At 41.2% G+C, this 23,844-nt stretch overlaps 1 protein-coding gene across 4 annotated transcripts in view; it reads right to left on the bottom strand.

Moving 5' to 3' along the window:
* The window catches only part of ADAMTS16 (ADAM metallopeptidase with thrombospondin type 1 motif 16), a 180,551-nt gene that overhangs the window by 77,588 nt on the left and 79,119 nt on the right, over nucleotides 1-23,844 (bottom strand). For all 4 annotated transcript variants that reach the window (XM_034959712.2, XM_034959711.3, XM_034959714.2 and 1 more), the window contains exons 11-17: nucleotides 20,547-20,642; nucleotides 11,100-11,248; nucleotides 8,449-8,621; nucleotides 6,488-6,618; nucleotides 4,315-4,438; nucleotides 3,664-3,908; nucleotides 1,397-1,535 (exon numbers count right to left, since the gene is read on the bottom strand). In XM_034959712.2, coding sequence (XP_034815603.1) covers nucleotides 1,397-1,535; nucleotides 3,664-3,908; nucleotides 4,315-4,438; nucleotides 6,488-6,618; nucleotides 8,449-8,621; nucleotides 11,100-11,248; nucleotides 20,547-20,642 — 1,057 coding nt within the window. The remainder of the gene's footprint in view (nucleotides 1-1,396; nucleotides 1,536-3,663; nucleotides 3,909-4,314; nucleotides 4,439-6,487; nucleotides 6,619-8,448; nucleotides 8,622-11,099; nucleotides 11,249-20,546; nucleotides 20,643-23,844) is intronic.

Raw genomic sequence — 23,844 nt, 5'->3', positions numbered from 1 at the left:
TAGAAGATCCTAAATAGGGAGAGGTAAAATCAAGTGCATTCAACATAATCCATAAAAACATAGGTATGGTTTTAAGATCAGAGGGAAAACAAAGGAAAAATACATATGGTTAGGAGTGTCCCACATCACACAGAAAGAAGAGCATACAATGTCCTTCTGTTCCACTACTTTCTAAATAAAGTAAACTGGTGGCTGACTTGGGCCATATCACTAGTGTGAGATTTCCTTCATATTTCTCTCTGGTCACTATTAGAGCAACGTGCTTGCTATCCTTCTGTGCAGAAGGCAGTCATGTTTTTCCTAAGACAGTATTTCATTCAGTCATTAGCTTTACCAGCATCCATAATTCAACTATTTCATCCTTAGTTCATACTGGGAAGAATGAACATATGTCAAGCACATAGTGTTAACTTTTAGGACTATTTAAACTTTTTGTTAATCTTTCAGTTTTCCTTTAGTTTCTTCACCTCATTTATTTAGAGCAACTATTGAGAACATGTAAATTTATTTTTATTTATTTTTGTTCATTCACTACCTTCTTACTTTATGCCAGTTCTCATTTATGAACCATTTTCTTTTACTTAAACATAATATTGTCTAAATTAACTTCTTAGTTATTAAAACCTAGATTGCATAAAGCTGAAATCCATTTGGCCAGATGGAAACTTGTGTATTTTATACATATCAGATAGAATTTACTATGTTGTTTTAAACTCGCAAATATTTACTCATCACTGTTTATATCAGACAGTCAGTACATATTGGCTCTGGCTAAAAACTTTCTTTAAGTGGAACTAGCCTTACCGATATAAATGTGAGCTTCCATTTTTTACAGTATGAAGGCGACAAGGCACTCAATTGACCTGTGCAGTTCTTTTTGACATGTTTTTTTCTTGATGTTTTCATTGGAACTTTCAAAATACTCTTTTATTTTCTGGACAAATCTGACTATCTGACTTGCAGGCAAAGCTCTTTCCAGGAAACGTTTTGAACAAGATTAGTTAGATTAAAAAACCCACTCTAGGTCAGTGTATTTTCCATGCTAGTGTCTGTTTCTCACCGTCAACATGATGTATCTCATCATTACAGTGACTTTCATTTGACTCATCTCAATTAGCAAAATCATCCTCTAAAAAACCTTAAATTAGATGGAAAGTAGGAAGCAATGCATCTGCTGACTTCCTCAGAGTCACACACTGAAGCAGATAAACTGGAGAAGGCAGCTCGGGCCGACAAGTGACACTCAGAACCACCACTGCCCACCTTGGGAATGTCACTGCTACTGGCAGGGAGAAGCCCCGGGCTGCTCACTAGGATTCAAGAAAGGCCAGTGCAATGTACCCAATGGCTGAAGGCTGACATGCTGCCTCCAGGAGCAGCACTGGAAGGCACCTACCCCCTCCGCAGGACACGGAGCACTCAGAGCGCACGATGGCCCAAGTGTAGCTGGGCTGGGCAGGGGGCTGCTTCTCGGTCCCCAAGCGAGGCATGGAGTATTCCCAGGCAACACCCGGGTTCCTTCCCTGAAACAGCAGCTACAAAATAAGAAAGGGGAAAAAATAAAACAAATTAATGCAAAACCAGCAAGTATATGCTAACGGGATTTAGACTACTTAAAACAATAATCAATCAACAAGAAGTTTGTTATGATGATGAAATACATTCAGACTATCATCCAAACTTTACATAAAATTTCTGAACCCTCCCATCTAGATTCAAGCTCATCTAAACAAATGTCTAGACTTTGCACCCTTCTCCTTACAGTTAATGTATGCCCGCATGTGAAACTTCAAACACTTTTGCAACTTAGAAAAAGCATTTCTAAGTTATCATTTTTTATTGATACATAATAGATACACATATTTTGGGGGTACATGTGATAATCTGATACATCCTAGCAAAAGCATTTGGCTATCTCATTGGTGTTTCTTTGGGATCCCCTGCATCTGAGCAAATGCCTGCATCTGAGGGATCCCCTGCAAATCCCTGCATCTGAGCAAATCAGAAAGAGATACCTACAAAGCATCGTCATGCTTCCTGGTGAATTCAAATAACCCAGGACACTTCAACAGCAATAGGTATGATCCATGCCTGACCAGTTAAGTTAGAGCACTTTCTATGGGGAGAGATGAAGGGGACTTTTGCCTATGGGCAGGTACCCATTAAGTCCGCAGGAAAAGGTGTTTTATTAGTAAAGAAGATCACTGAGTCATAGTTTAGGGCATGGAATGGGTTTGGACTCTACATTTCCTAGCTTGAAACCCAATCATATGGACCAGCCACCATTTCTCTCATAAATGTATTAGATCCTTGAATCTTAGTTGGAAGACTTTTCTGGAAAACTCACCATAACCTGTTGACATAAATCCCATGCCTGCACCTGACAGTCATTGCATCCTGATATGATGCCCATGTAGAAAAAGATCCTCACCCTCCCCTGAGTGCCCTGGCCCCATGCTCCACCCTCTGCTTGATGACACAGCCCCAGTCTCAGTGGTGCTGATGTTGTGGGACAGGTACAAGCCCAGGACAGGGGGTTGCACTGCAAGGCCATTGAGATACTCTCCAGCCCTGACATTCTGAGGCTCTGCAACTCTTCTTCCATCAAGAACAGTTTTGTAACAAGCCCCACTTATTTTCAACCCGGAGGCATCTTTCTCTCTGATTGTTAAAGCTAAAAGCCTTAGATGGTGGGAGACATGATCAAGGAAAGATCATGGAAAGAATTCAAGATAAATTGATCAAGGAAAGAATTCAAGATAAATTTGTTTATAAAGGGATAGGATGAAAGAGTTCAGGGGCAGGACAGGAGATGGAAGTAGGACCTGTGGAGATGCAGCAGCTGCTCCATCTAAACCACACCCCGAATGCCTGGGGAGGCATCTCCCAGGAAGACACAAGAGGATGGGATAGGGCGGCCTGTCCCAGGGAACAGGTGGGGGTATCCAGGTGGCTGTACCTCCACAGCAAGGTGTAGGTGGATGGGGCAACTTTTGAACCAAGAACCTTCTTTCAACTGTGCACAGAAACATAACAAGGTGGGGAGTTAGAATATCCACTGCCCACCACTGCCATCTGCACAGTCGCATGCGAGGATGGTGTTGTCAGAATCTGACTATATTTTGTGAGCCTCTGCATTCATGAGTAAACAGAACTGCTCGGTTCAGGGGGTGACCCCGGCACTGGACACTGGGTTGATGTCACTGCGGAGCTGTGGCCCGCCAAGGTCAATGCTGTGACACAGGTAGGTCATCACACAGCAAGGGGCTTCACCTCTGGGCTCTCCTCTCCTATTGCCACAGAATGCAGCAGAAATGCTGATCCCACCCCAGACACAGGCGAAGTCAGACCCCACCTCCCTCCCCCAAGAGTGGCCACATCTCACAGCCATCGAGCTTACAGGACAGAAGAAGACTTCTGCAAACACCTACTGCTAAAACCCCCAAATGGGAACACAGGTGAGCACTTAAATACAAACGTAATCATACACCAAAAAGTGAATGATGATAAAAACAAGCCTGCTGCCTCATTCCGGCTATGGATGGATCACTCATTTTATAACTGTTTACATTCTTCTTAAAATTATGCCAACAGCCATTAACTTACACAGACACCAGAACACCCCCAAAATCCAAGCCCCAAAATCAAGAGGCTGGACTTTACCTCCACAATCAGTGTCTCGTTGGTTGGTCCAGTAGCGATTAAGTTCTCGGGCTCATTATAGGACCGTCTGTAGTCGAAAGTAGTGCCCGAAAATTTGTACCGGCCGGGCCAGTCCACGGTCCAGTGCCCATTCAGGTAGTACCTTCTGAGGGCATTGCGCACAGAAATGTAGGAGGTAGAGACGTTCATTTCATAGATGCGGATACTCCAGGCTCCAGAAGGAATGGTGACCATGTGATAATACTCTAGATAAAGGAAATGGGGAAGATACAGCTTTTCATTCCAGAAAGCAGGGGCAAAATCTCTAAGCAACCCCAGTCCTCAGTAAACAAAACCTGAGAATCCACATTTGGAACTGGGTGAAGACGTGTTCTGGTGATCAGTTGCCTTAGAACTACACCTGGCTGCTTTTTATTAATTGGAGCAGAGCTCCTGTGATGGTCACTTTTCCTAAGAACAATTTTATTGCAAATAACTCAGCAACCACTTCCAATCAAAGCAAGAGGCTCGAGAAGCAAAGCGCCAGCTGAGGCAGGAAGCGAGGCAGCGGAAGGAAGTCCTGCTGTTTTCACTGTCACCTCAAGCTCTGCTAAGAAGCCCCAGTTACAATCTTCTTTGCCCAAGGCTTGCAGGCAGCTCTAAAGTACTCACGGTTGGTGTGGTGGTGCTTGGTGTAGAGACCCCTGTGAATCGTGCAGGCTGAGTTATTCCCGTTACACACCCCACAGACGTCTTCAACAGCATCAGATCCAAGGACATTGTCACATCCAACTCTCTGGAGGGCCCACGAGGTCACATGTCATTCATGAAAGAAAGGACAACACAGCCATACTGTCACCAATCTCATGCAAGAAACCTCCTCCCCACTAGAGTTGAAAATTTCACCAACATAGGGTAGTTAACAAATATTTATTGGATACCTAATATGTGCACAGCGGGGCTACAGTGTTACCCTTCAAAAATGTAGGAAGCTTTTAAACTGTGAACCTTAACCTGTCCTCTTTAGTATTGTTACACAAGTGGCCCCAAATTAAACCTGTAGGTTGTCATGTTGGAGCGATGGGTGAATTTCACCCTGACCTAAAGGGCTTAGTACAATGACAAGCAATGTGTCTACATAAGGTTCTAACAAAATATGCCATTGTGGGCTTTAATTGTCTCATGCAATGACACAGAAGGAGCAGATGACACACAGAAATTCTCCTCAGTAGTAATTACATAAAGGGCATGTTTATTCACTTCCTTAGAATTTTAGGAGCTCTTTAAAATTACTCTGATGTTTGTTTGTATTACACTTTCTAACAAAGAGAATAGGCTCTATATGTACAAAAAAAATCCATTCAGAAGCAAAATAACTACAATTCCTGGCTTGAAATCCATAGGGCCAGATGTATTTCACAACTTAGTGTTTTTTAATTTTATAAAGGTAATAGATACCACCTTTCTAAAATTAAAATTTTAGACCTATGTCTAAAAGGTGACGTATGTAATGCATATGAGAATCCCACAAGGGCTTAGGGTGGCATCCCATAATTAACTAATTAATGTTTCTATAGTAAAACCCTACATATTTACAGTAAGTGAGATAAATAAAACCAATCAATAGTCTCACATCAGTTCAGGGCAGGCTTTGCCACCAAACAAATTCAGGTCCCCCACATTTTCACAGGTTTTTGGATTTCAGAGTTACTAATAAGGGATTATGACACTATATCATTAAGAATACCAAAATACAATAAAATAGTGAACACATCAATGAACAATTAGACAAGATTGAGGACTGTACAGCTGAGGTACAATGAAAGAGATCTTAATGGAATCATCCAGCCTAACCCTCATGTATTAAAAATGATTACACCAAGGATCTCAGTGGATGATTCAACTTTACCATGGTCAATAATTTAGGGGAAGCGAGAACTAGAGAAGATGTTTTTGGACTCCGTAGGATATGCAGATTGTAAAACTTCTTCATTTGGAACCCCATTGTCTACATGCAATGTGTTTGATCTGCTAACACCTTCACTTGGTTTATGATAACATTTTTTTCCACCCCTTCCCTCTGCCAATCAGGGTAAGGGTAACATCAGTCACTTAAGTTCCTTTAGTCGCCAACACTTCCCCAGCTTGTCTCCTGCATCCCTGTCTGCCCGCCCTCCTCAGTGAAAGTGTAGCTGCTCTATGTTGCTGAGGCCTCTGTCCGAGCTGCGAAGTGGCCCAGGCTCTCACCCACCCCTGCTTCCCTGACTCTCCACACTACTGCCCACAAACCGCAACCAAATCCTGTGGCTCCACTGTTCCCAGACTCAATGCCTGCTCTATCTACATGGACACAGGATAAAAATCCCAACTCCTCATCCAGCCTTGGAGTCGGCCTTGGAGACCCTCTTCTTACCCCAACCCTTCCCACAGCATCCCCCAGTCCCCCACTTTCCCTCTGGGCATTCTGATGACTGAATCAGCAGCTAGCAACCCATGCATCTGGCACCACCACGTCCCCTCTCTATTTTCCTGACATCCCTCTTCCAACTCACCCTTTCAGATCTAGCTTGGATGTGGATGTTCCCTTCTCCTAGGAGCCCCACGAATGTCCCAGACCCACATCTAAGACAGAATGGGCCCCTCCCTCTCCTTATGCTCTGCACACACTTCCACTGCAGCAAAGCAGCGTGTCATCAATGTGTTCTTCTGGCTTTCTCCCCACTGGGCTGCAACTTAGAGGGAAAGGCTTGTCTTATATGTCCAGTCTTTCTAGCCTCTACAGGATGCCTGACACAAAGCAGACTGTCTGGAATCATTTGTTGAATGAATGAAGGATCATGATTACCTCACATATCCCATCTATACAAACATTACGGCTATCCTCCGAGCATGGAGTCCCATCTTTGACTTTATTTGACAAAGAAAAGAAGAAATCAAATCCTTCTGCGATACAGTAGAGTTTGCATAAGTCCTGATCTTAAAAAGAAATACACACACAAACACAAATAAGAAAAATACTTAAGCTCTGATCATTTTTGCTCTGAATTTTAGATAGACTTTCTTTCTTCCCCCATAAAATAACTCCCACACAATAATACATTACAATGGCATTTTTAATGGTTGCCTCATTATGTTTTGTTTTGTTTCTTTAAATTTATTTATTGCTTCAATGTTAAATTTTACTCTACAGTGTCCTTTAAGACCTTTGATTTTTATACAGTGTTTGGCACATAGTAGGCATTCAATAAATATTTGTTGGCTACAACATTAATGCTTTACTATTTCACTAGTATCATTAACTACTATCTTGTAGAAATCCAAAAAAAAACTACCATTTTGTAGTAACACACAAAATTCTTACAGATAAAATGTAATAAAAGAATCAAAAACATCACTGAATTTCATAATGCATTTGGTAAAATACATAAAAATTAAACTAATAAAAGGAATAACTTAGATGAAATCTCGAGAACAATATTTTCCACAAATACAATAAACTGTTTTAAAATATTGGTACCTAGAGAAATAGGAAGTTTACTTCCTTCCTAAATAATCCACTTCAAGGTTTTTTGGTTTATATTTAATATGAACTTTTTTTCAAACCATTTTGCCCTTTTTGTTCTCTTCTTGGTAAAAAAAAAAAAGGGGGGGGGACAATTAATGATGACAATTTTGTCTGTCTTAGAAATTTTTATAGGCCTGAGACTCATCTACAGATATTTTCCTTATCATTCAAGATAAGAGGCCCAACTGAATAATTCTAAGAATCAAATTTAGTGTGTGCTTCCATGATTAGTGTGTGCTTCCATGATTAATGAGCTTATTCACTGAAGATTGGCAGTCAGGAGGAATACACACACATTTTTGAACCACGGTTTCAAAGTTCATTCTACCTTTCTCTCCTCCCTAGTGGCCTGTATCACACTGGCTACATTTGTACAGATTTAGGAGTAAAGGGACAACCAAACATGCTTCTGGGAAATTGCTTGTAATTTCCTTTCAGAATTTTCTAACTGCATGAACCTGACACTGTGAAAACACTGTATGCACTGAGATGATGAAGGTGAATGTCAGATGGGGCGTCCCACTTATGTACATCCAAAGGGCTTCTGTCATTTTTTCGGGCAATGTTCCCAGTTTCAAGCAATGAGATGATTAGGTTTTCTTTGAATTTCTCCTTAATTATGCCACTTGAGCTACTGACTTTAAGTTATTTTAATCATGAAAACAACACATTTCTTTCCCACTGGGGAGTAAAGTCTTATACATGCCACAAATAAACTTCTTGGTGTATAGTTATAGATCAAGACTTTCTGAACATACTATGCTTCAAAATTGTTCCATTTTCTAAAATATACTGAAATTTCTTTTTCATTCTTTGACAATTATAAGTATTCAATGGGTAACTTGCTTATAGCAACAACTACTGTAATTCTTAATTCATCAACTACTGTAATTCTTAATTCATCAACTTCTGTAATTCTTAATTCAAAAACATACTGATTCAATTTCCATGCAGGATCTACTTTGTGTTTTTTATCACTTCTTTGATGAGTTTCATTGTATGATGCACACGCTTTCTATCTGGTGTGTTGATTTCTGATCTCACAGCTGGTGAAGTTTAGATACGAGGTGGTGATGGTGGGGCTGGCAAAATAAAACTAACCTCCAGAAGAGAATATGCGACCCTCACCTCCCAGAGCGACGTCTGGTTTATGTGCGCACCACACTCCCAATCATGTACTTCTTTAAAAAGTAAAGGTAGTAAAGCATGAGGCTATTACCCGAAAGCAGTTTGAGATTTACCTTCTACTTGAGTGTAAGGCTTCCACTTGTAGTGCCGCCCTCTGAATCGTCTGCTGTTGTGCTCGGCACACTGAGCAGCACGGAAGTCAACACTGTCCTGGGGACATTTCTGACTGTTGCAGAGCTTCAGAGTGCGAGTGGAGCCCTCACAGAACTTCCCTCCATGCGATGGCCTGGAATGTGTATTTTGAAGTTAGAATTTTCATATTTTAGTAGCTACTAAATTCTTTAAAATTAGGCTTATTGGAGAGACGAAGCTAAGGGTGTTAGAGTGGGTAATTAGGAAAAAAGTGGATTCCTTTTTTTTTTTTTTTTTTTTTTTGAGATGGAGTCTCGCTCTGTCACCCAGGCTGGAGTGTAGTAGTGTGATCTCGGCTCACTGCAACCGCTGTCTCCTGGGTTCAAGTGATTCTCCTGCCTCAGCCTCTCGAGTAGCTGGGACTATAGGCACACGCCACCACACCCAGCTAATTTTTGTATTTTTAGTAAAGACGAGGTTTCACCATGTTGGCTAGGATGGTCTTGATCTCTTGACCCTGTTGTTCGTGCACCTCAGCCTCCCAAAGTACTGGGATTACAGGTAGAAGCCACCACGCCCAGCTGGAAAAGTGGATTTCTAAGTGGTCTAGAACACATTCCTACACACGAATGGTAAGGTTGCACTCCCTTTTCTATTGAGTGAATCCTTTACAAGAGCAGCAGGGCAGGCTGGCCTGTCTTTGCTCCTCTCTGGGCCCAGTGCCTCTGCAGTGGTGAGGCAGGGTGGGCATGGCTGTCCTCACCCTGCACAGGGAGGGGCTGATTGAGGAGGACCACACTGTCCCAGGATAGCACATTTGAGAGAATGTGGAACTCAGAGGGAAATTCAATGACTTTGCTTTCAAGACCAAAATTTCTTTCCACCACCAGTCTTCTGGTGACAAGGCCAGGACCCAAAGACCAAGACTAAAGAACCAGTCACCTTTGCTGGTTGGCACTGACAGCTCACCCCAGAGAATTTGCATGTACACACTGGTAATGCAGGCAGCGCAGGGGGTACAGCGGGGCGTAGGGGGTGAGGTGAGCTCATGCTTTAAAGATGGGACTGAAACAACAAGCCAAGTGACACATCTTAAACAAGCTTAAGGGCAAAGGGAGATGTGAAAAACACCAGTCAGAATGGCTACAATTAAAATGCTAAAAGATAACAGGTGCTGGCGAGGTTATGGAGGAAAAAGAACACTTATACACTTTGGTAGGAGTGTAAGTTAATTCAAACATTGTGGAAGACAGTGTGGCAATTACTCAAAAACCTACAAAAAGAAATATCATTTGACCCAGCAATCCCATTACTGAGTATATATCCAAAGGAATATAAGTCATTCTACCATAAAGACACACGCACGTGAATGTCCATTGCAGCACCTTCACAATAGCGAAGACACAGAGTCAACCTAAATGCCCATCAATGTTAGACCAGATAATGAAAATGTGGTACATACACACCATGGAATACCATGCAGCCATAAAAAAGGAAGAGATCATGTTGTTTGCAGGAACATGGATGGAGCCTGGAGACCTTTATCCTTAATAAGCTAACGCAGGGACAGAAAACCAAATACCGAATGTTCTCACTTATAAGTGAGAGCTGAATGACGAGAACACATGGACATATAAAGGGAAACAACACACACTGTGGCCTGTTGGAAGGTGGAGGGTGGGAGGAAGGAGAATAACTAATGAATACTAGGTTTAATACCTGGGCGATGAAATAATCTGCACAACACACACCCATGACACAAGTTTGCTTATGTAACAAACCTATACTCTACCCCTGAACTTAAAAGTTAAATTTAAAAAATTAAAAATTAAAGCCTCTTCACTTCCGCACACTGGTGATGCTTCTCACATTCATTCTTACTTCTTACAGAAGCTGGCAGTTAAACCTCCTGTTGTGAAGGTAAATATATTTGATGGAAAACCCCAAATTTGCTTTTTTCCACGTAAAACCATTGTTCTTACTGATCTTATTTATTCGTATTCTATAGACTTTTCTTATGATGTATTTATTTGTTTTAAGCGGATCCTTGGTATGTCAAGTAAATGTGGTTAAAATTCAATTCCTGAATGTCACTGTTGTTGCTGTTATTTTTTGCTGTGGTCAGGTAGTTATAAGCATCTTAAGTTATAGCACAGAGAGGTAATTAAGAAATGCTTGAGTAAAATCCCTTTCCTATTCAGTGCTTCTTACGATTATATGTACAGCACAGGCTTACTATTAAGAGCTGAGGCCGGGCGCGATGGCTCATACCTGTAATCCCAGCACTTTGGGAGGTCACGGCGGGTGGATTGCCTAAGGTCAGGAGTTCGAGACCAGCCTGACCAACATGGTAAAACCGTGTCTCTACTAGAAATACAAAAATTAGCAGGGCGTGGTGGTGGCACCTATAGTCCCAGCTACTCAGGAGGCTGAGGCAGGAGAATAGCTTGAATCCGGGAGGCGGAGGTTGCAGTGAGCCAAGATCACACCACTGCACTCCAGCCTGGGTGACAGAGCGAGACTCCATCTCAAAAAAAAAAAAAAAAAAGAGCTGAGACACAGGCATACTGCTTGGAGGGTTCATGGCATGGAAATCAGTCGTTTGTGAGGAAGGAGGTCAAGGCATACTTACTTGGGGTTGGTGCAGAGGCGACTCCTATGAGATACTCCCCCTCCGCAGGTCCTGGAGCATGGGGACCAAGAAGACCAGTCCGACCAGTGGCCATGGGTGGGCTTGGGGCCTTCATCACCATATTTCACACACTGTCCTCCCCGGCACCACTAAAATTTTCAACATAAATAAGTTGACTTGACTCAGACAGATAGACAGATGGGTTCATCTCATCACTGCTATAAGGCTGAGTAGTGGGGAATTTTGTAAACTATGCAGACATTAGCCTCCCTACACTCAAGTAGCACCTAATATAAATACAGTACATTCAATGTTGTTTTTTTTTCCTTTCCCAACCTAGCATCCTCCTATAAATTCACATACAGGGAAAATGAATAGAAAAATCATTTTCAAATGTCTGATCTCCCGGAAACTTGACACTTTTAATGAAGGAGTGTTATCTGAATACTTAGTCTGGCTGTTCAACTCCCAAGTCGGTGAACTCTGACCTGTCCTGAAAACAAGGTGCTTTTCACATCTCATGTTCAGAACAGAGAGAGTCTCATGTAGGAAAGCACAGCTGGAGGCTCCACATGGCTCAACACCTTGTCATTTCAGGCCCATAGTCTGTGCTTTCACCCCAAAGCACCTGGGCTCAGAGCCTTGGGACGATTAACTGATGCCATGTTAGAGGTCACGCAGCTTCCAGGGTGATGAAGCAATCCATGTGGAATTTCATCTGTCCCCACGAAGGCTGGAGATGCTATCTCTTCCCCCTTCTCCAGACAAGTGCTCATTCATTTTAATTCATGCTAAATTCCACATGGCAAATTCACTGCACCACACATCAGTGCTATGCACTATTTAACATCATGTCCAACAGCGGTGGTTCCCTGAGTGGTTTGGTGTGAACTTCTAAGATTTTAAGGGTCCAGCCTGTCTGTTGCGAGGAAGAAGGAAGATGTTTGTCTCTTGTCCTGGCCCCAGTGGAGTGAGAAGAGCTTGGTCTGTGGGCTGGGGAGACCTGAAGTCAAGTCCCTTTTTATCTCCAAGATTAGAGCCACTAGATTTGTACTAACAGAAAAAAAAAAAGGCTACTTTCATAGGAGGAAAGTAATACTTCCATTATTAGTTGCTGTATTAGGGTAACACATATCAAAATACTGATATTTGACCAGTGTTGGCACATACTATGGCAGTTCAAATGGCTCCATTTAATGCTATTTAAGTAAGAACAATTCCATTTAAAAACAAGAAATTCTGAAGAGTAAAGCCTCATCCATTCAATTCATTTCTTTTCTTTAAGCAAAACAACATCGTCTCTTCCATCCCTGCCTGCCCTCCCACCCGGTGTAGAACAAAGTCCACTGTCTCAGGCTCAAGGAGAAGCCCATTGCCTGGAATAGGCTCCTGCTCTTGGACAGCCTCCTACAGGTGTGGGGACAGGAGTGAGGTTGCACTGGTTGTCAGAGAGGAAGGAGATGCCAGGTGTGTGCTAGTTGTTGTCGTTTTCTTTTCCCCCCTTTTTAAAAACCATCTGGTCATAGCTTTCTAATGCAGGAGACATGAAACATAAAAACGGAATTTCAACAGGTTGAATAACTGAAAATATTTCTGGGAAAATCTCTCTTGGTTTGAAGATGAAGAACAGGATTTGAAGCCCCAGAATGGGGTCAGGTTAGTGGAAGACAGGAGCGCTGTCTCAAAAGCAAGGATGTTTATCAAAGAAGCACTGTTTTTACCAGGAATCTGTGAGCAAACTCAATGTGCATCATAACATCGTTGTTGATTTGCTGTTGTTACCTGGCAAAGTTCATAGACTCAGAAAGGCGTATTGACATGGTAATAGCTTTCACTGTTTTGTTTTTGTAAAAAGCTTATTTTTTAATGAAAGATTTAAAGATATACACAAGTAGAGGAAATAGTACAGGAGCCCTTGAAACCTGCAGTCCTGCCTCAACATTTAATAACTCATGTCCAGTCTCATTTCACCTAAATGCTTGTCCACTTTCTTTCTCCCAACACTGACTCCCAGACTTGAAATCATTTCTTCAAAGCTCCTTCACTAAGGGTTCTCCAAATTAAGAACTTTAAAAAACATAACCACAACACCATTATCATACCTAGAAACCTACAATCATTCCTTAATATCATCAAATGTCTAGTAAGTATTCAAAATTCCAATTTGGTATTTTATTTTCTCTCAGTTAACATAGAATCACAATCAAAACACGGTTCATTTATTGCATTCAGCTGACATGCTTCTCATGTCTCTCTCCACATTCAAACTCTCCCTTGACGTTCTGTTTTTCCTGAATTCACGTGATAAAAGAATGGATCTGTTTGTTGGGAGTTTCCCATATTCTGGATCTTGCCAGCTCCATCTCAGCGGTGCCATTGAACACGTCCCCTGGGTTCTCTAGATCTGCTGTAATCAGGCAATTGGATCTAAGGCATTGGTTAGGTTCAGAGTTGGATTTTTGGCAAGATTGCACCATTGATGGCTTCATGTATATACACACAGAATGCCTGGTGAGGCCCAGAGCATTGGTGTTAGGATGCTTCAGTGTTCAGGGAATATAGGCTGACTTGAAAAGGTCCCCATCAGCTTCCCACCTAATACTTTTAGCAGCCATTAACAATCATTTCCCAGATCCTTTACATCTTTGAGTGTTGCAAGACTAATGATATTCTAATTCTTTTTTCTTTTTCATGATTGGCTGGATTACTTCTTTTAAGAAAAAACAACCTTCATCAAATATCTCAGTACCCTGAGTTTGAGATCGTACAGGAAAACCACGATGCTTTTCTCTAAATGATAAAGAAAAATATGCTAATGTCATATGTTTCTTTTGGAAATGTTGCTTGAGTTTCCTCTTGACAGGAGCCAGGAATCTTTGGCAGGCTTCTAGCTTTCTGACTCAGCAAGGTATCCCAGGCTCATCTTGTACATTCCTTGTGTTGGGAACTGCTGCTTGGTGTTAAAAAAATCAACACTGAGACAAAGGATCTCTCAGCAAGGCTAGTTTACTTTCTGCAGAAAGGGTATACACGCCAGCAGTTTTGCCACCAGAGTACACCGAACAAAGGATACAAGGTCATTTATAACCTGACACATCCACCTTACTGCAGTGTCTGGTTTCCATTGACTGGAACGGAACCTAACATTCTCTATTTATCCCAATTGGTTAGCAACTTAGAACTTCTTAAAAGAGGCAAAGGCAGAGGAGAACAAAGGAGGGAGGAAGTACCTTGTGGAATGCTGAGAAAGGTAAAAACACCTTCAAATAAGGAAAAGGAACAGGCTATGACCTAATGCTTGCTTGGACCAGTATAAGCATGCCAGGGCAGATATTTAGGCTAAAATGTGGGAGCTAAGAACACAAAGTACATTGATTTCTTTATTACGGCTAGCAGATATCTAAGAATGTTAGCACGGGTCTTGAATAAATTTTGCTTCTAAGGGAAGTTAGTATTTATTCCTAATTAGATGGGGAGAAAAGTCTCTTTGAAGAGGAACCTCTACTACACTGTTTACACTTGTTATAGGCCTGGAATCATCCATTTATACAAAAAGTTCTGGCTCCTTTTATTGAGAAAACTAGATTAAGAGGCTACAGCCTCTTAATCTGTTTGAAGGGTGGTTATTGTTACTGAGTTGGTAAATAGAGCTTTTGTGTGAGTGTATCTTTAAAAATTTTAATTTTAAAGAAAAAATACTTCATTAGTTCTTAGAAATGTATTAATCTTAAATTTAGGACTATAAGTGTTACTTAGCTTCTTTGATTTTATATATGTATCTCTTTTATATATTAAAAATCTTGGTTCTTAACAATATAAGCACATTTAGTACTTCGTTTATCCTAGCAAAATAAAGCCATCAATAATAACGTGATTACTGAAAACAGTTTAAAATTATTTGTAGCACCTTTTTTCTCCACTGAATCTATCCCACTTGGAATGTACAGTCTAATACTGGAGTTTAAAGTCTCTTGAAATAATTCTTCTGTTAGGATTCTGGTTAAGCTAACAACTTGATACATTCAAAATGTTTCATTCTGCCTTTGATGTTTAGGGATTATTTAACAGCATTTTAAGTTATCTAAAATATTTACAAGCTTTTTCAGCATTTAGGGTTTATCCTTTTTAATGTAAGCAAATAGCTATTGATTAGTATTTCCTTTTCTTTGATAAATGACAGCATATTACACAGAATTTTTTCCATCCTACGTTTCCACTTAACAATATGTTCTGTTCATCATTCCACAGAAGTATATAGACACGTCCCTCATCGCATTTTTACAGATACGTAATATTCCATGGGGTGTTTATCCAACCAGTCCTCTCCTGATGGACATTTGCATTATTTCCAGTCTTTTGCTGTGATAATGACTGTTGCAATTCCTTGTATTAGGCTGATGCAAAAGCAATTGCAGTTTTTGCAATCAAAAGTAATGGCAAAGGAAACACCAAAAGATGCATTTATTAAGACGGTGCAAAAGTAAGTTTGGTTTTTACATCTTTTGTTATTTCTGTTAGAGTATCCTTAAATGATTTTCCTACTTTTAAAAAGTATTAAAACAAAAAAATTTTGAGAATCTGATGAGAAAGCACTGTATCTTCTGCTAAGGAGGTTGGGGGAAATATAGGTGCATGTAGACACACACACACACACACACACACACACACACACACACACACACACACACACACAGTATTAGATCTAATTTTAGGCAGACAACAGACCGGTGGAGCCATCAGGTCAAAATTAAGAATGCTGTGTTAAATATATATATAGATTTCCACGGAAATACCAATTAGGTTTCTTAGGACTGACTTTATCACAGTTTTGTATTTTATTGACAGATACGATGACTTATGAAAAAGGCTTTATCTTAGAGAGTAAGATGCCGCAACACAGTCCCTACACCTGTGGCGATTACTATTCACAAAATAAGCACGTCACACCTAAACGCAGTAGATGCAGGGGAGCAGTGTATTAAAGCAGGAAAAAAAGCACTGAGTCATCAAATGGGCATCATAGATCTGCTCTGCGAGCTGCGTGACCTGAGGAAGGCACCCATGTGCTCTGAGCCCGGTGTCCTCTTCTGAAATTAGCGATGATAGAAACTACCAGAATGAGTTCAGAGGGAGGGTTCAATGTAAGGACTAGGCCAGGTGCCTAGCACTGGACCTGATAGAATCACCCAGTGACAGCCGGTTTGATTTCACAAGAGAGGTCCCCAGTGACCGAAGAGCTAGAATCCATCAGATATGCATTTCAGCTGTGGTCCCCACCCCTTGCCCTGGATTTCTCCTGGGGTGATCACAGAGGAACCCAGGGTCCCTTTCCCGGAAGAACTCTGGAATGTCCAATGGGGACTGCACTAGGCTCACCTGTAGGGCTGTTTTGAGGACGAAATGTACACAATGTACTAAGCTTAGAATTTGGCATTAAAAATGAAATAAATATCAGTCTATGTTACCACCTTATGCAACCACTGTGGAGCCTCAGCAGCACCCTCAGTAGCAGAGAGAGGAGACGGGGTGCCATCAAGAAGAACAACAGTGGGATACTGACCGCTGGCCACACACACATCTAAACTGATAAACCTCAGGGGTACATGCAAACCAACGACACACAGACACACAACTAATATCAAAAGGGACTGTTTACATGAGACTTGGATGTCTTATATGGTTTGGCTGTGTCCCTACCCAAATTTCATCTGAAATGTAGCTCCCACAATTCCCATGTGTCACGGGAGGGACCTGGTAGGAGGTAATTGAATCATGGGGGTGGGTCTTTCCCATGCTGTTCTCATGACAGTGAATAAGTCTCATGGGATCTGATAGTTTTATACATGAGAGTTCCCCTACACAAGCTCCCTCTTGCCTGCCACCATGTAAGGTATGACTTTGCTTCTCCTTTGCCTTCCACCATGATTGCGAGGCCTCCCCAGTCATGTAGAACTGTGAGTCCATAAACCTCTTTCCTTTATAAATTATCCAGCCTCAGGTATGTCTTTCTCAGCAGCCTGAGAAAATACAACGTATGAAAGGAAAATAAAATCTTGGACCTTCACACTCACTATACCAAAAGGAAAAGTTAAGCTTGAGAACTGAGTCGTGCAAAAACCGCCTCCCATTTTGATTCTAAATAGAGAGATGTGAAGATGGAAGGCCACGTGTCTCCATGGGTGGACTCCCTCACAAATTACTCACAAGGAAGTTCTTTGTGGGCCCCCAAATCTTTACCCTAAAACAGAGCTCTGTTGAATTTCGCCATGACCATGTGAATTAATGAATTAATTTCACCATGACCATGTGAATTAATGAATTAATTTCACCATGACCATGTGAATTAATTATCTTCACAGATACAGGGCAAAGACAAGACTAAAATTCATCTCTCCACTCACCCCAGGCAAATGCATATTTGCCTGCTTCCTCTACTCTATGTTTTCTTTATACTCACAAATCTTCAATCCTCCACTCACATGTAAAATGTGGATTCAGTGAGTGTTGACTGAAGCTTCCAAAGAATGCAACTGCTGGCCTTATTTGTCTACTCTCCCCTCTTTCTTCTTTCCTGCTTCCTTTGCTCCTCTTTCCTTTTTTTTTTTTTTGAAACCAAGTCTCCTTCTGTTGCCCAGGCTGGATTGCAGTGGCATGATCTCAGCTCACTGCAACCTCCGTCTCCGGGTTCAAGTTATTCTCCTACCTCAGCCTCCCGAGTAGCTGGGACTACAGGCATGCGCCACAATGCCCAGCTAAGTTGTATCTTTAGTAGGGACAGGGTTTCACCATGTTGGCCAGGATGGTCTCGATCTCTTGACCTCGTGATCTGCCCGCCTCAGCTTTCCAAAGTGCTGAGATTACAGTCGTGAGCCACTGCGCCCGGTCTCTTTCCTCTTTACATACTGAAGTCATTAAAGTCCTCTTTGGAAAGAGCAGGGATCACAGGTCCTCCTGTGATTTTTGTCCCGCCCCCTCCCAGAGCACATCCCCAACTTTGGAAAGGTAAACCTCTACATTCATTGAGATTTGCCTCAGTTATTTGCTTTGGCTTACAGAGTCCCACACTGGCCACTGAACAGCCAGGTGACCCTGGACAGAACTTTATTGCTTTGGACCATGGTTCAGCTGTGTAATTTTTAGGAACCTACTCTATCTCAACATAGCCTTTTTTTTTTTTTTTTTCGGTACAAAGGAAAAAGCTATATTTGAAATACCAGGGAAAATAATGTCAACTATCAATGGAAATCAATTTAATGGTGCCTTTGAGATAGATAAAATGTAACCAGAACATACAGGTTATTGTGAAAAAGCATCACAACTACATTACCCAGGGAAAAGTAGCACCTGACCACAAAGAAAGCAGGATGCCTGGAGGACCACCTCATGTTTCATGCAGGCAATAGCTCAAAGGCAACGTCAGAAAGGCTGTTGGTCTTATAAGAAATAGGCATAATTTTGCAAATGATCAGCTGAATAATCCATTTTAATCAATGACAGCAGAAAAGTCATGATTATCTGCAGCTTAACACTCAAGTAAATTACCTGATGTCCTTTGACAATTAGAATTTCCACGCCATATCTCATTATACTCATTTTCTTTCAAGAAACTGAATGCAGTTGGCCGGATGCGGTGGCTGACGCCTGTAATCCCAGCACTTTGGGAGGCTCAGGCAGGTGAATCACGAGGTCAAGGGGTCTGAGACCAGCCTGACCAACATGGTGAAACCCCATCTCTACTAAAAATACAAAAATTAGATGGATGTGGTGGCTCATGCCTGTAATCCCAGCACTTTGGGAGGCTCAGGCAGGTGAATCACGAGGTCAAGGGGTCTGAGACCAGCCTGACCAACATGGTGAAACCCCATCTCTACTAAAAATACAAAAATTAGCTGGATGTGGTGGCGGGCGCCTGTAATCCCAGCTACTCAGGAGGCTGAGGCAGGAGAATTGCGAGGCAGAGGTTGCAGTTAGCTGAGATCGCACCACTGCACTCCAACCTAGGTGACAGAGCAAGACTCTGTCTCAAAAAACAGAAAAGAAACTGAAAGCATTGCTATTACCATTACATATTATGGATTAAATCAACTGGATCACTGGATCACTAGTAGAATTCAATGAATTAGAAGAATTCAATGATCAATTTCATGCCCTTCGAGGAACTGAAAAAAAAAGCATATTAGCAATGTGTCCAGAATGAATGGTGGCTGGGGGCTATTCTCAATAAGTTTATCTTATTTCTGTTCATTTCTTCAGTTGGCACTGCAATAATTTAACCTGAAAACATGTGTTAGCATTGTTGTTAACATTTTAAAACCTTTCTGTCTGTAGTCACATTCGAATATGTATAAGATGTGATATATTTTCTTTGGTATTTAAACATAATAGAACAATGATATTTAGGCATGTTCAAACACCATACTAGATCAATGCCTAAATATCATTGCATATTCACTAATGCCACTAAAAACTCAGATACATAAAAAGCAAAAATAGTTATAGTGATAATGTGGGTCCAGGATCTATGTTTATTAATAGTCTTTTATATTTAAAAAATGTAATTATAAGTTAAATCAAAAGAATTAAAATATTAGTATGGAGTATTATAATTTTTTAAAGTTTTAATAATGAAATTGTCGTTCTTTACCATTTAGTAATAAACTTGTTATCTTGTATATTTCTTTTTTTTCTGACTTTTATTTTAGGTTCAGGGGTACATGTGCAGATTTGTTACATGGGTAGATTACGTGTCACTAAAGTTTGGCGTTCGAATAACCTCATCACCCATGCAGCGAGCACAATATGGGGTAGTGTTTCAACCCTTGCCCCCTCCCACCATTCCCCCTTAAGTAGTCCCCGGGGTCTATGTTTCCCATCTTTGTGTCCATGTGTACTCAGTGTTTAGCTCCTGCTTATAAGTAACAACATGCAGTATTTGGTTTTCTGTTCCTGCATTAGTTTGCCTAGGATAATGAATGGCCTCCAACTGCATCCACATTGCTGCAACATCTTGTATACTTCTTCTTTTCTCTACCATAGCTCTCTCTCTTCTCACAGAGGCAACAATAGGTGAAAATGATGTGCTCCAGGGTCTTCAAACCGATGTTCTGTGGCTTTCACAGCACTGTTTAATGCTGGTCCTTTCCATGATAAACGGTGGTCAATGGCTTAATGTTTCCCCTCAATAGACTGAATCTGTCATCACCTATTGTCTGATTTCTATGTCTATGAATTCCAGGTAGCTCATCAATTTTATTTTCACAAAAGTGAGAAAAGGATTCCTCTTCACATTATCAATATAAAATAAACACAGTGTTTGATAGGAGCATGGGTATGCATATGTATATGAGAAATACATGTTTTAAAAATACCTATGCAAGAAGAGCAAAGATGCATGGGTTGAAAGACTAGCAGCTGAATAGGACGCTGTACCTACAGTTAGCTTCTTACCATGTCATGCCCACAAATTGTGCCTTCTGCTGCTGGCATAAATTTAGTCTCACATTTCCTTCCAATACGATGGCACCACAGGGCTTTACAGATGTCCTAAAGAAATTTTGTAAAAGGTCATTAGGATTACATCATATTGTCAATTCATCTATAATAAAAATATCACTGAGAGATTTAAGGTGAAAACAACAGATAATTTACAAGCGAATGCCTATTTAGCAATATGATAGCATATAATAGAGTAAGGAGTAAGGAGACTCATGTTCTAGACTTGGTTCAAATTAATTCCATCTCTTATACTTTATTTAATTTATTTATATATTATCTTTTTAACAAAATTATATTTTCTAAATTAAAATGTAAAATATGCTTAATTCAGACATTGCAGAAAACTATAAAAAGTTAAAATAAAAAAACTAAACTTAATATTCCATAATGTATCCTTCTCAACCCTACCTTCCTGAATCTGTCCAAGTCTGAATTCTTATTTTTAAATTACGGATGTTTAGGATGCTTGTTCGCTTGTCCATCCATCTATCCATCCATCCATCCATCCATCCATCCATCCATCCATCCATCCATCCATTTAACCATGCATCCACCATCCCCAAATCTGTGATTAAAGCTTAAAATATGTGAGGCATCTTGCCAGGCAAGAGGTTCCATTGTGAACATGACCCTCTTTGCCTCTTGGTCTTCATAGGGTAAAGAAGGAATTTGCTGTAAATCACCATTTGGCGCATACAGAAAGAGATGCCCCAATGAAAAAGATCTGTAAAGTATAAAAGACTCTCCGAGTGCAAGGAATTGTTTTTACTGAGTCCAAAGGAATGTCTCAATGAATGACAAACAGTAGGACTTGTGAAATGATGGAACCTTCTGAATTGCTGGTGGTAGACTCAACTGGACATGCTGAAAACATTTCTTAAATTGTCTGCACAAGTGTTCAGAACATTTAAACAAGTGCTGCATTATTCCCCCAAGAAATTAAATGGATGCGTCTACTGGGTGATTCATGTTATGAAGAAAATGCAAGGCAGTGAAACACATCGACGTAGTGCAGCTGGGAAGATGGCATTTTGCTGCATGGTGATCTCACTCCATATTTCCACCATGTTAAAGGAAGGTTTTCTGCATTGTGTGAGTCATCTCATGAAGGGTTTTAACACTAGTTCTTAAATCTCCTGCATGTATTTCATTATATACTTAGAAGTTAAGGTACTTATTAAAGACACAGCTTCATATTTTCCCTGGCTATATCTCCTTCACTAATAAACCAGATTTTGGAGCTTGAAATGTTAACAAGTAAACGTTCAGTGTTTTAATTCAGATATCAATTGCTTTCATATTGCACTGTTGTTTAAAATCTCATATGGTTACAATCATTGTGCAATGAAATGTCATGATCTTTCGAGTCCCCTGGGATCCTCGCCATTGTGATAAGTGTGTTCTGTTAATGGCCAGGGCTTTGCCTGGCTGAGGTCTTTGTCAGCAGGGAACAAACAGTGATGCTCCTATGGCTGCTCCCATGAAGACTGCTGCGAGCACCCGGGTTTGTTCTCTTTCAGACAGGCTTTAATTACGTTCATTACTATATGGTGTCAGGGGCCTCTGTTCTTGGCCAGAATGGAGTTTAGAGATAAAAAAAATGTATGTAGAACCCAAGGAACCCATGAATTCAAGGGTCCTGAATGTAATTCTCCAAACAGACAACTGGACAGCTCTATTTGCTTGCAGGAATGACAACTTGATAGAATGCCAGGATAAAAATAAACTCCCTTAAAACCACAGCCTGTGCACACCGGCTCGATGTCTGGGTGGCAATATGATAGGTCAGAACGGGAGACTAGGGAGAGAGATTGAGCAGCCCCTGGGTGGCTCACAGAGGACTCTTGGACTGATGGGGCGTAGAGACCTCCTGCTTCAGGAGGCTGAGCATGCATACCTAAGGAATGAATGAATGAGTGTGAAAGCAGATTCCTTCATACTGAATGAATGAGGGTGAAAGCAGAAGCTGCTTGTGTGGTTGGGTGATCTGGGAGATGGCCACAGTGGTCCAGTAGAGTTTGGGATTCCCAGGTAGATAAGCAGATCCAGGGTGAATTTTGCAAGCAGATGTGGGCAGGCAGGACCCCGAGTCCTCACTGTGCACATGAGGACAGCAACGTCTAATCATCGACTTGTCCTGGGGGCTAAATGCAGTGGTTATAGGTAATGTGTTCAGCTCAGAGCCTGGCACTTAAAGTAAAGGCACTAAGGCACTGCACCTTTCCTTTCTCACTTCAAGGGCTTGAGGAGACAATGGCACAGGTCTCCGTCTGCGTTCAGGGCTCTGCCGTGTGGCTGCTGTGATCTTAGGGATCTAGGGTCCTAATTCACAGGGCTGTTTCTAAGACTACTCAAAATAATACAAGGTAAATTGTGTTTTAAAATGTTAAATTATTGGCCGGGAGCGGTGGCTCACACCTGTAATCCCAGCAGTTTGGGAGGCCAAGGCGGGCAGATCAGGAGGTCAGGAGATTGAGACCATCCTGGCTAACACAGTGAAACCCGTCTCTACTAAAAATATAAAAAATTAGCCATGCATGGTGGCGGGTGCCTGTAGTCCCAGCTACTCGGGAGGCTAAGACAGGAGAATGGCGTGAACCTGGAAGTTGGAGGTTGCAGTGAGCCGAGATGGCGCCACTGTACTCTAGACTGGGTGACAGAGCAAGACTCCATCTCAAAAAAAAAAAAAAAAAAAGTTAAATTATTTTACTATGTTCCTTATCATTATCTGGTACAGTGCTTGCTACTCGTCTTTCAATAAATGCTTTCTGGGCACATTGAACATGTAGTCATTTGCTCCTGTGAAAACCAGTGACAGAGGACCAGGAAAGCTTTACGTATAATAACATTAGCAAGAATCAGGAAATCGTGATCATAAAAAGCCAAAGATGACTTAAGATGACCATGATTCAGACTACCATTCAGAGTAACTTCAGAATATTCTTAGGTTTTAGTTTTGGGGAGCATTTTGCAGAATAAATACTGATGATGATATTGTTAAAGGTTTGGGCTTTCAACTTTTTAAAGTATAAAGCCTTCAAATATAGGATGCTGGTGACAGCTCACTGCCAAGTCATGTGGCTCTCTAATTCAGTCTGTGATTCAGCTCATGCCATCTGTGTTTTTCAGCCTCATTTTGGGACCTGCTCAATCCCCAACTCCCGTCCTCAAGGCTGGAATAAATCACAAAGTTAGAAGAAACTGACGATCATATAACCCATGGTATTGTCTTTCAACACTTAAAACATAA

Source organism: Pan paniscus, chromosome 4, assembly GCF_029289425.2.
Source record: "Pan paniscus chromosome 4, NHGRI_mPanPan1-v2.0_pri, whole genome shotgun sequence".
Lineage (NCBI taxonomy): Eukaryota > Metazoa > Chordata > Mammalia > Primates > Hominidae > Pan > Pan paniscus.
The sequence above is the reverse complement of the archived record's forward strand: the minus strand, read 5'-3'. Positions and strand labels throughout refer to the sequence as shown.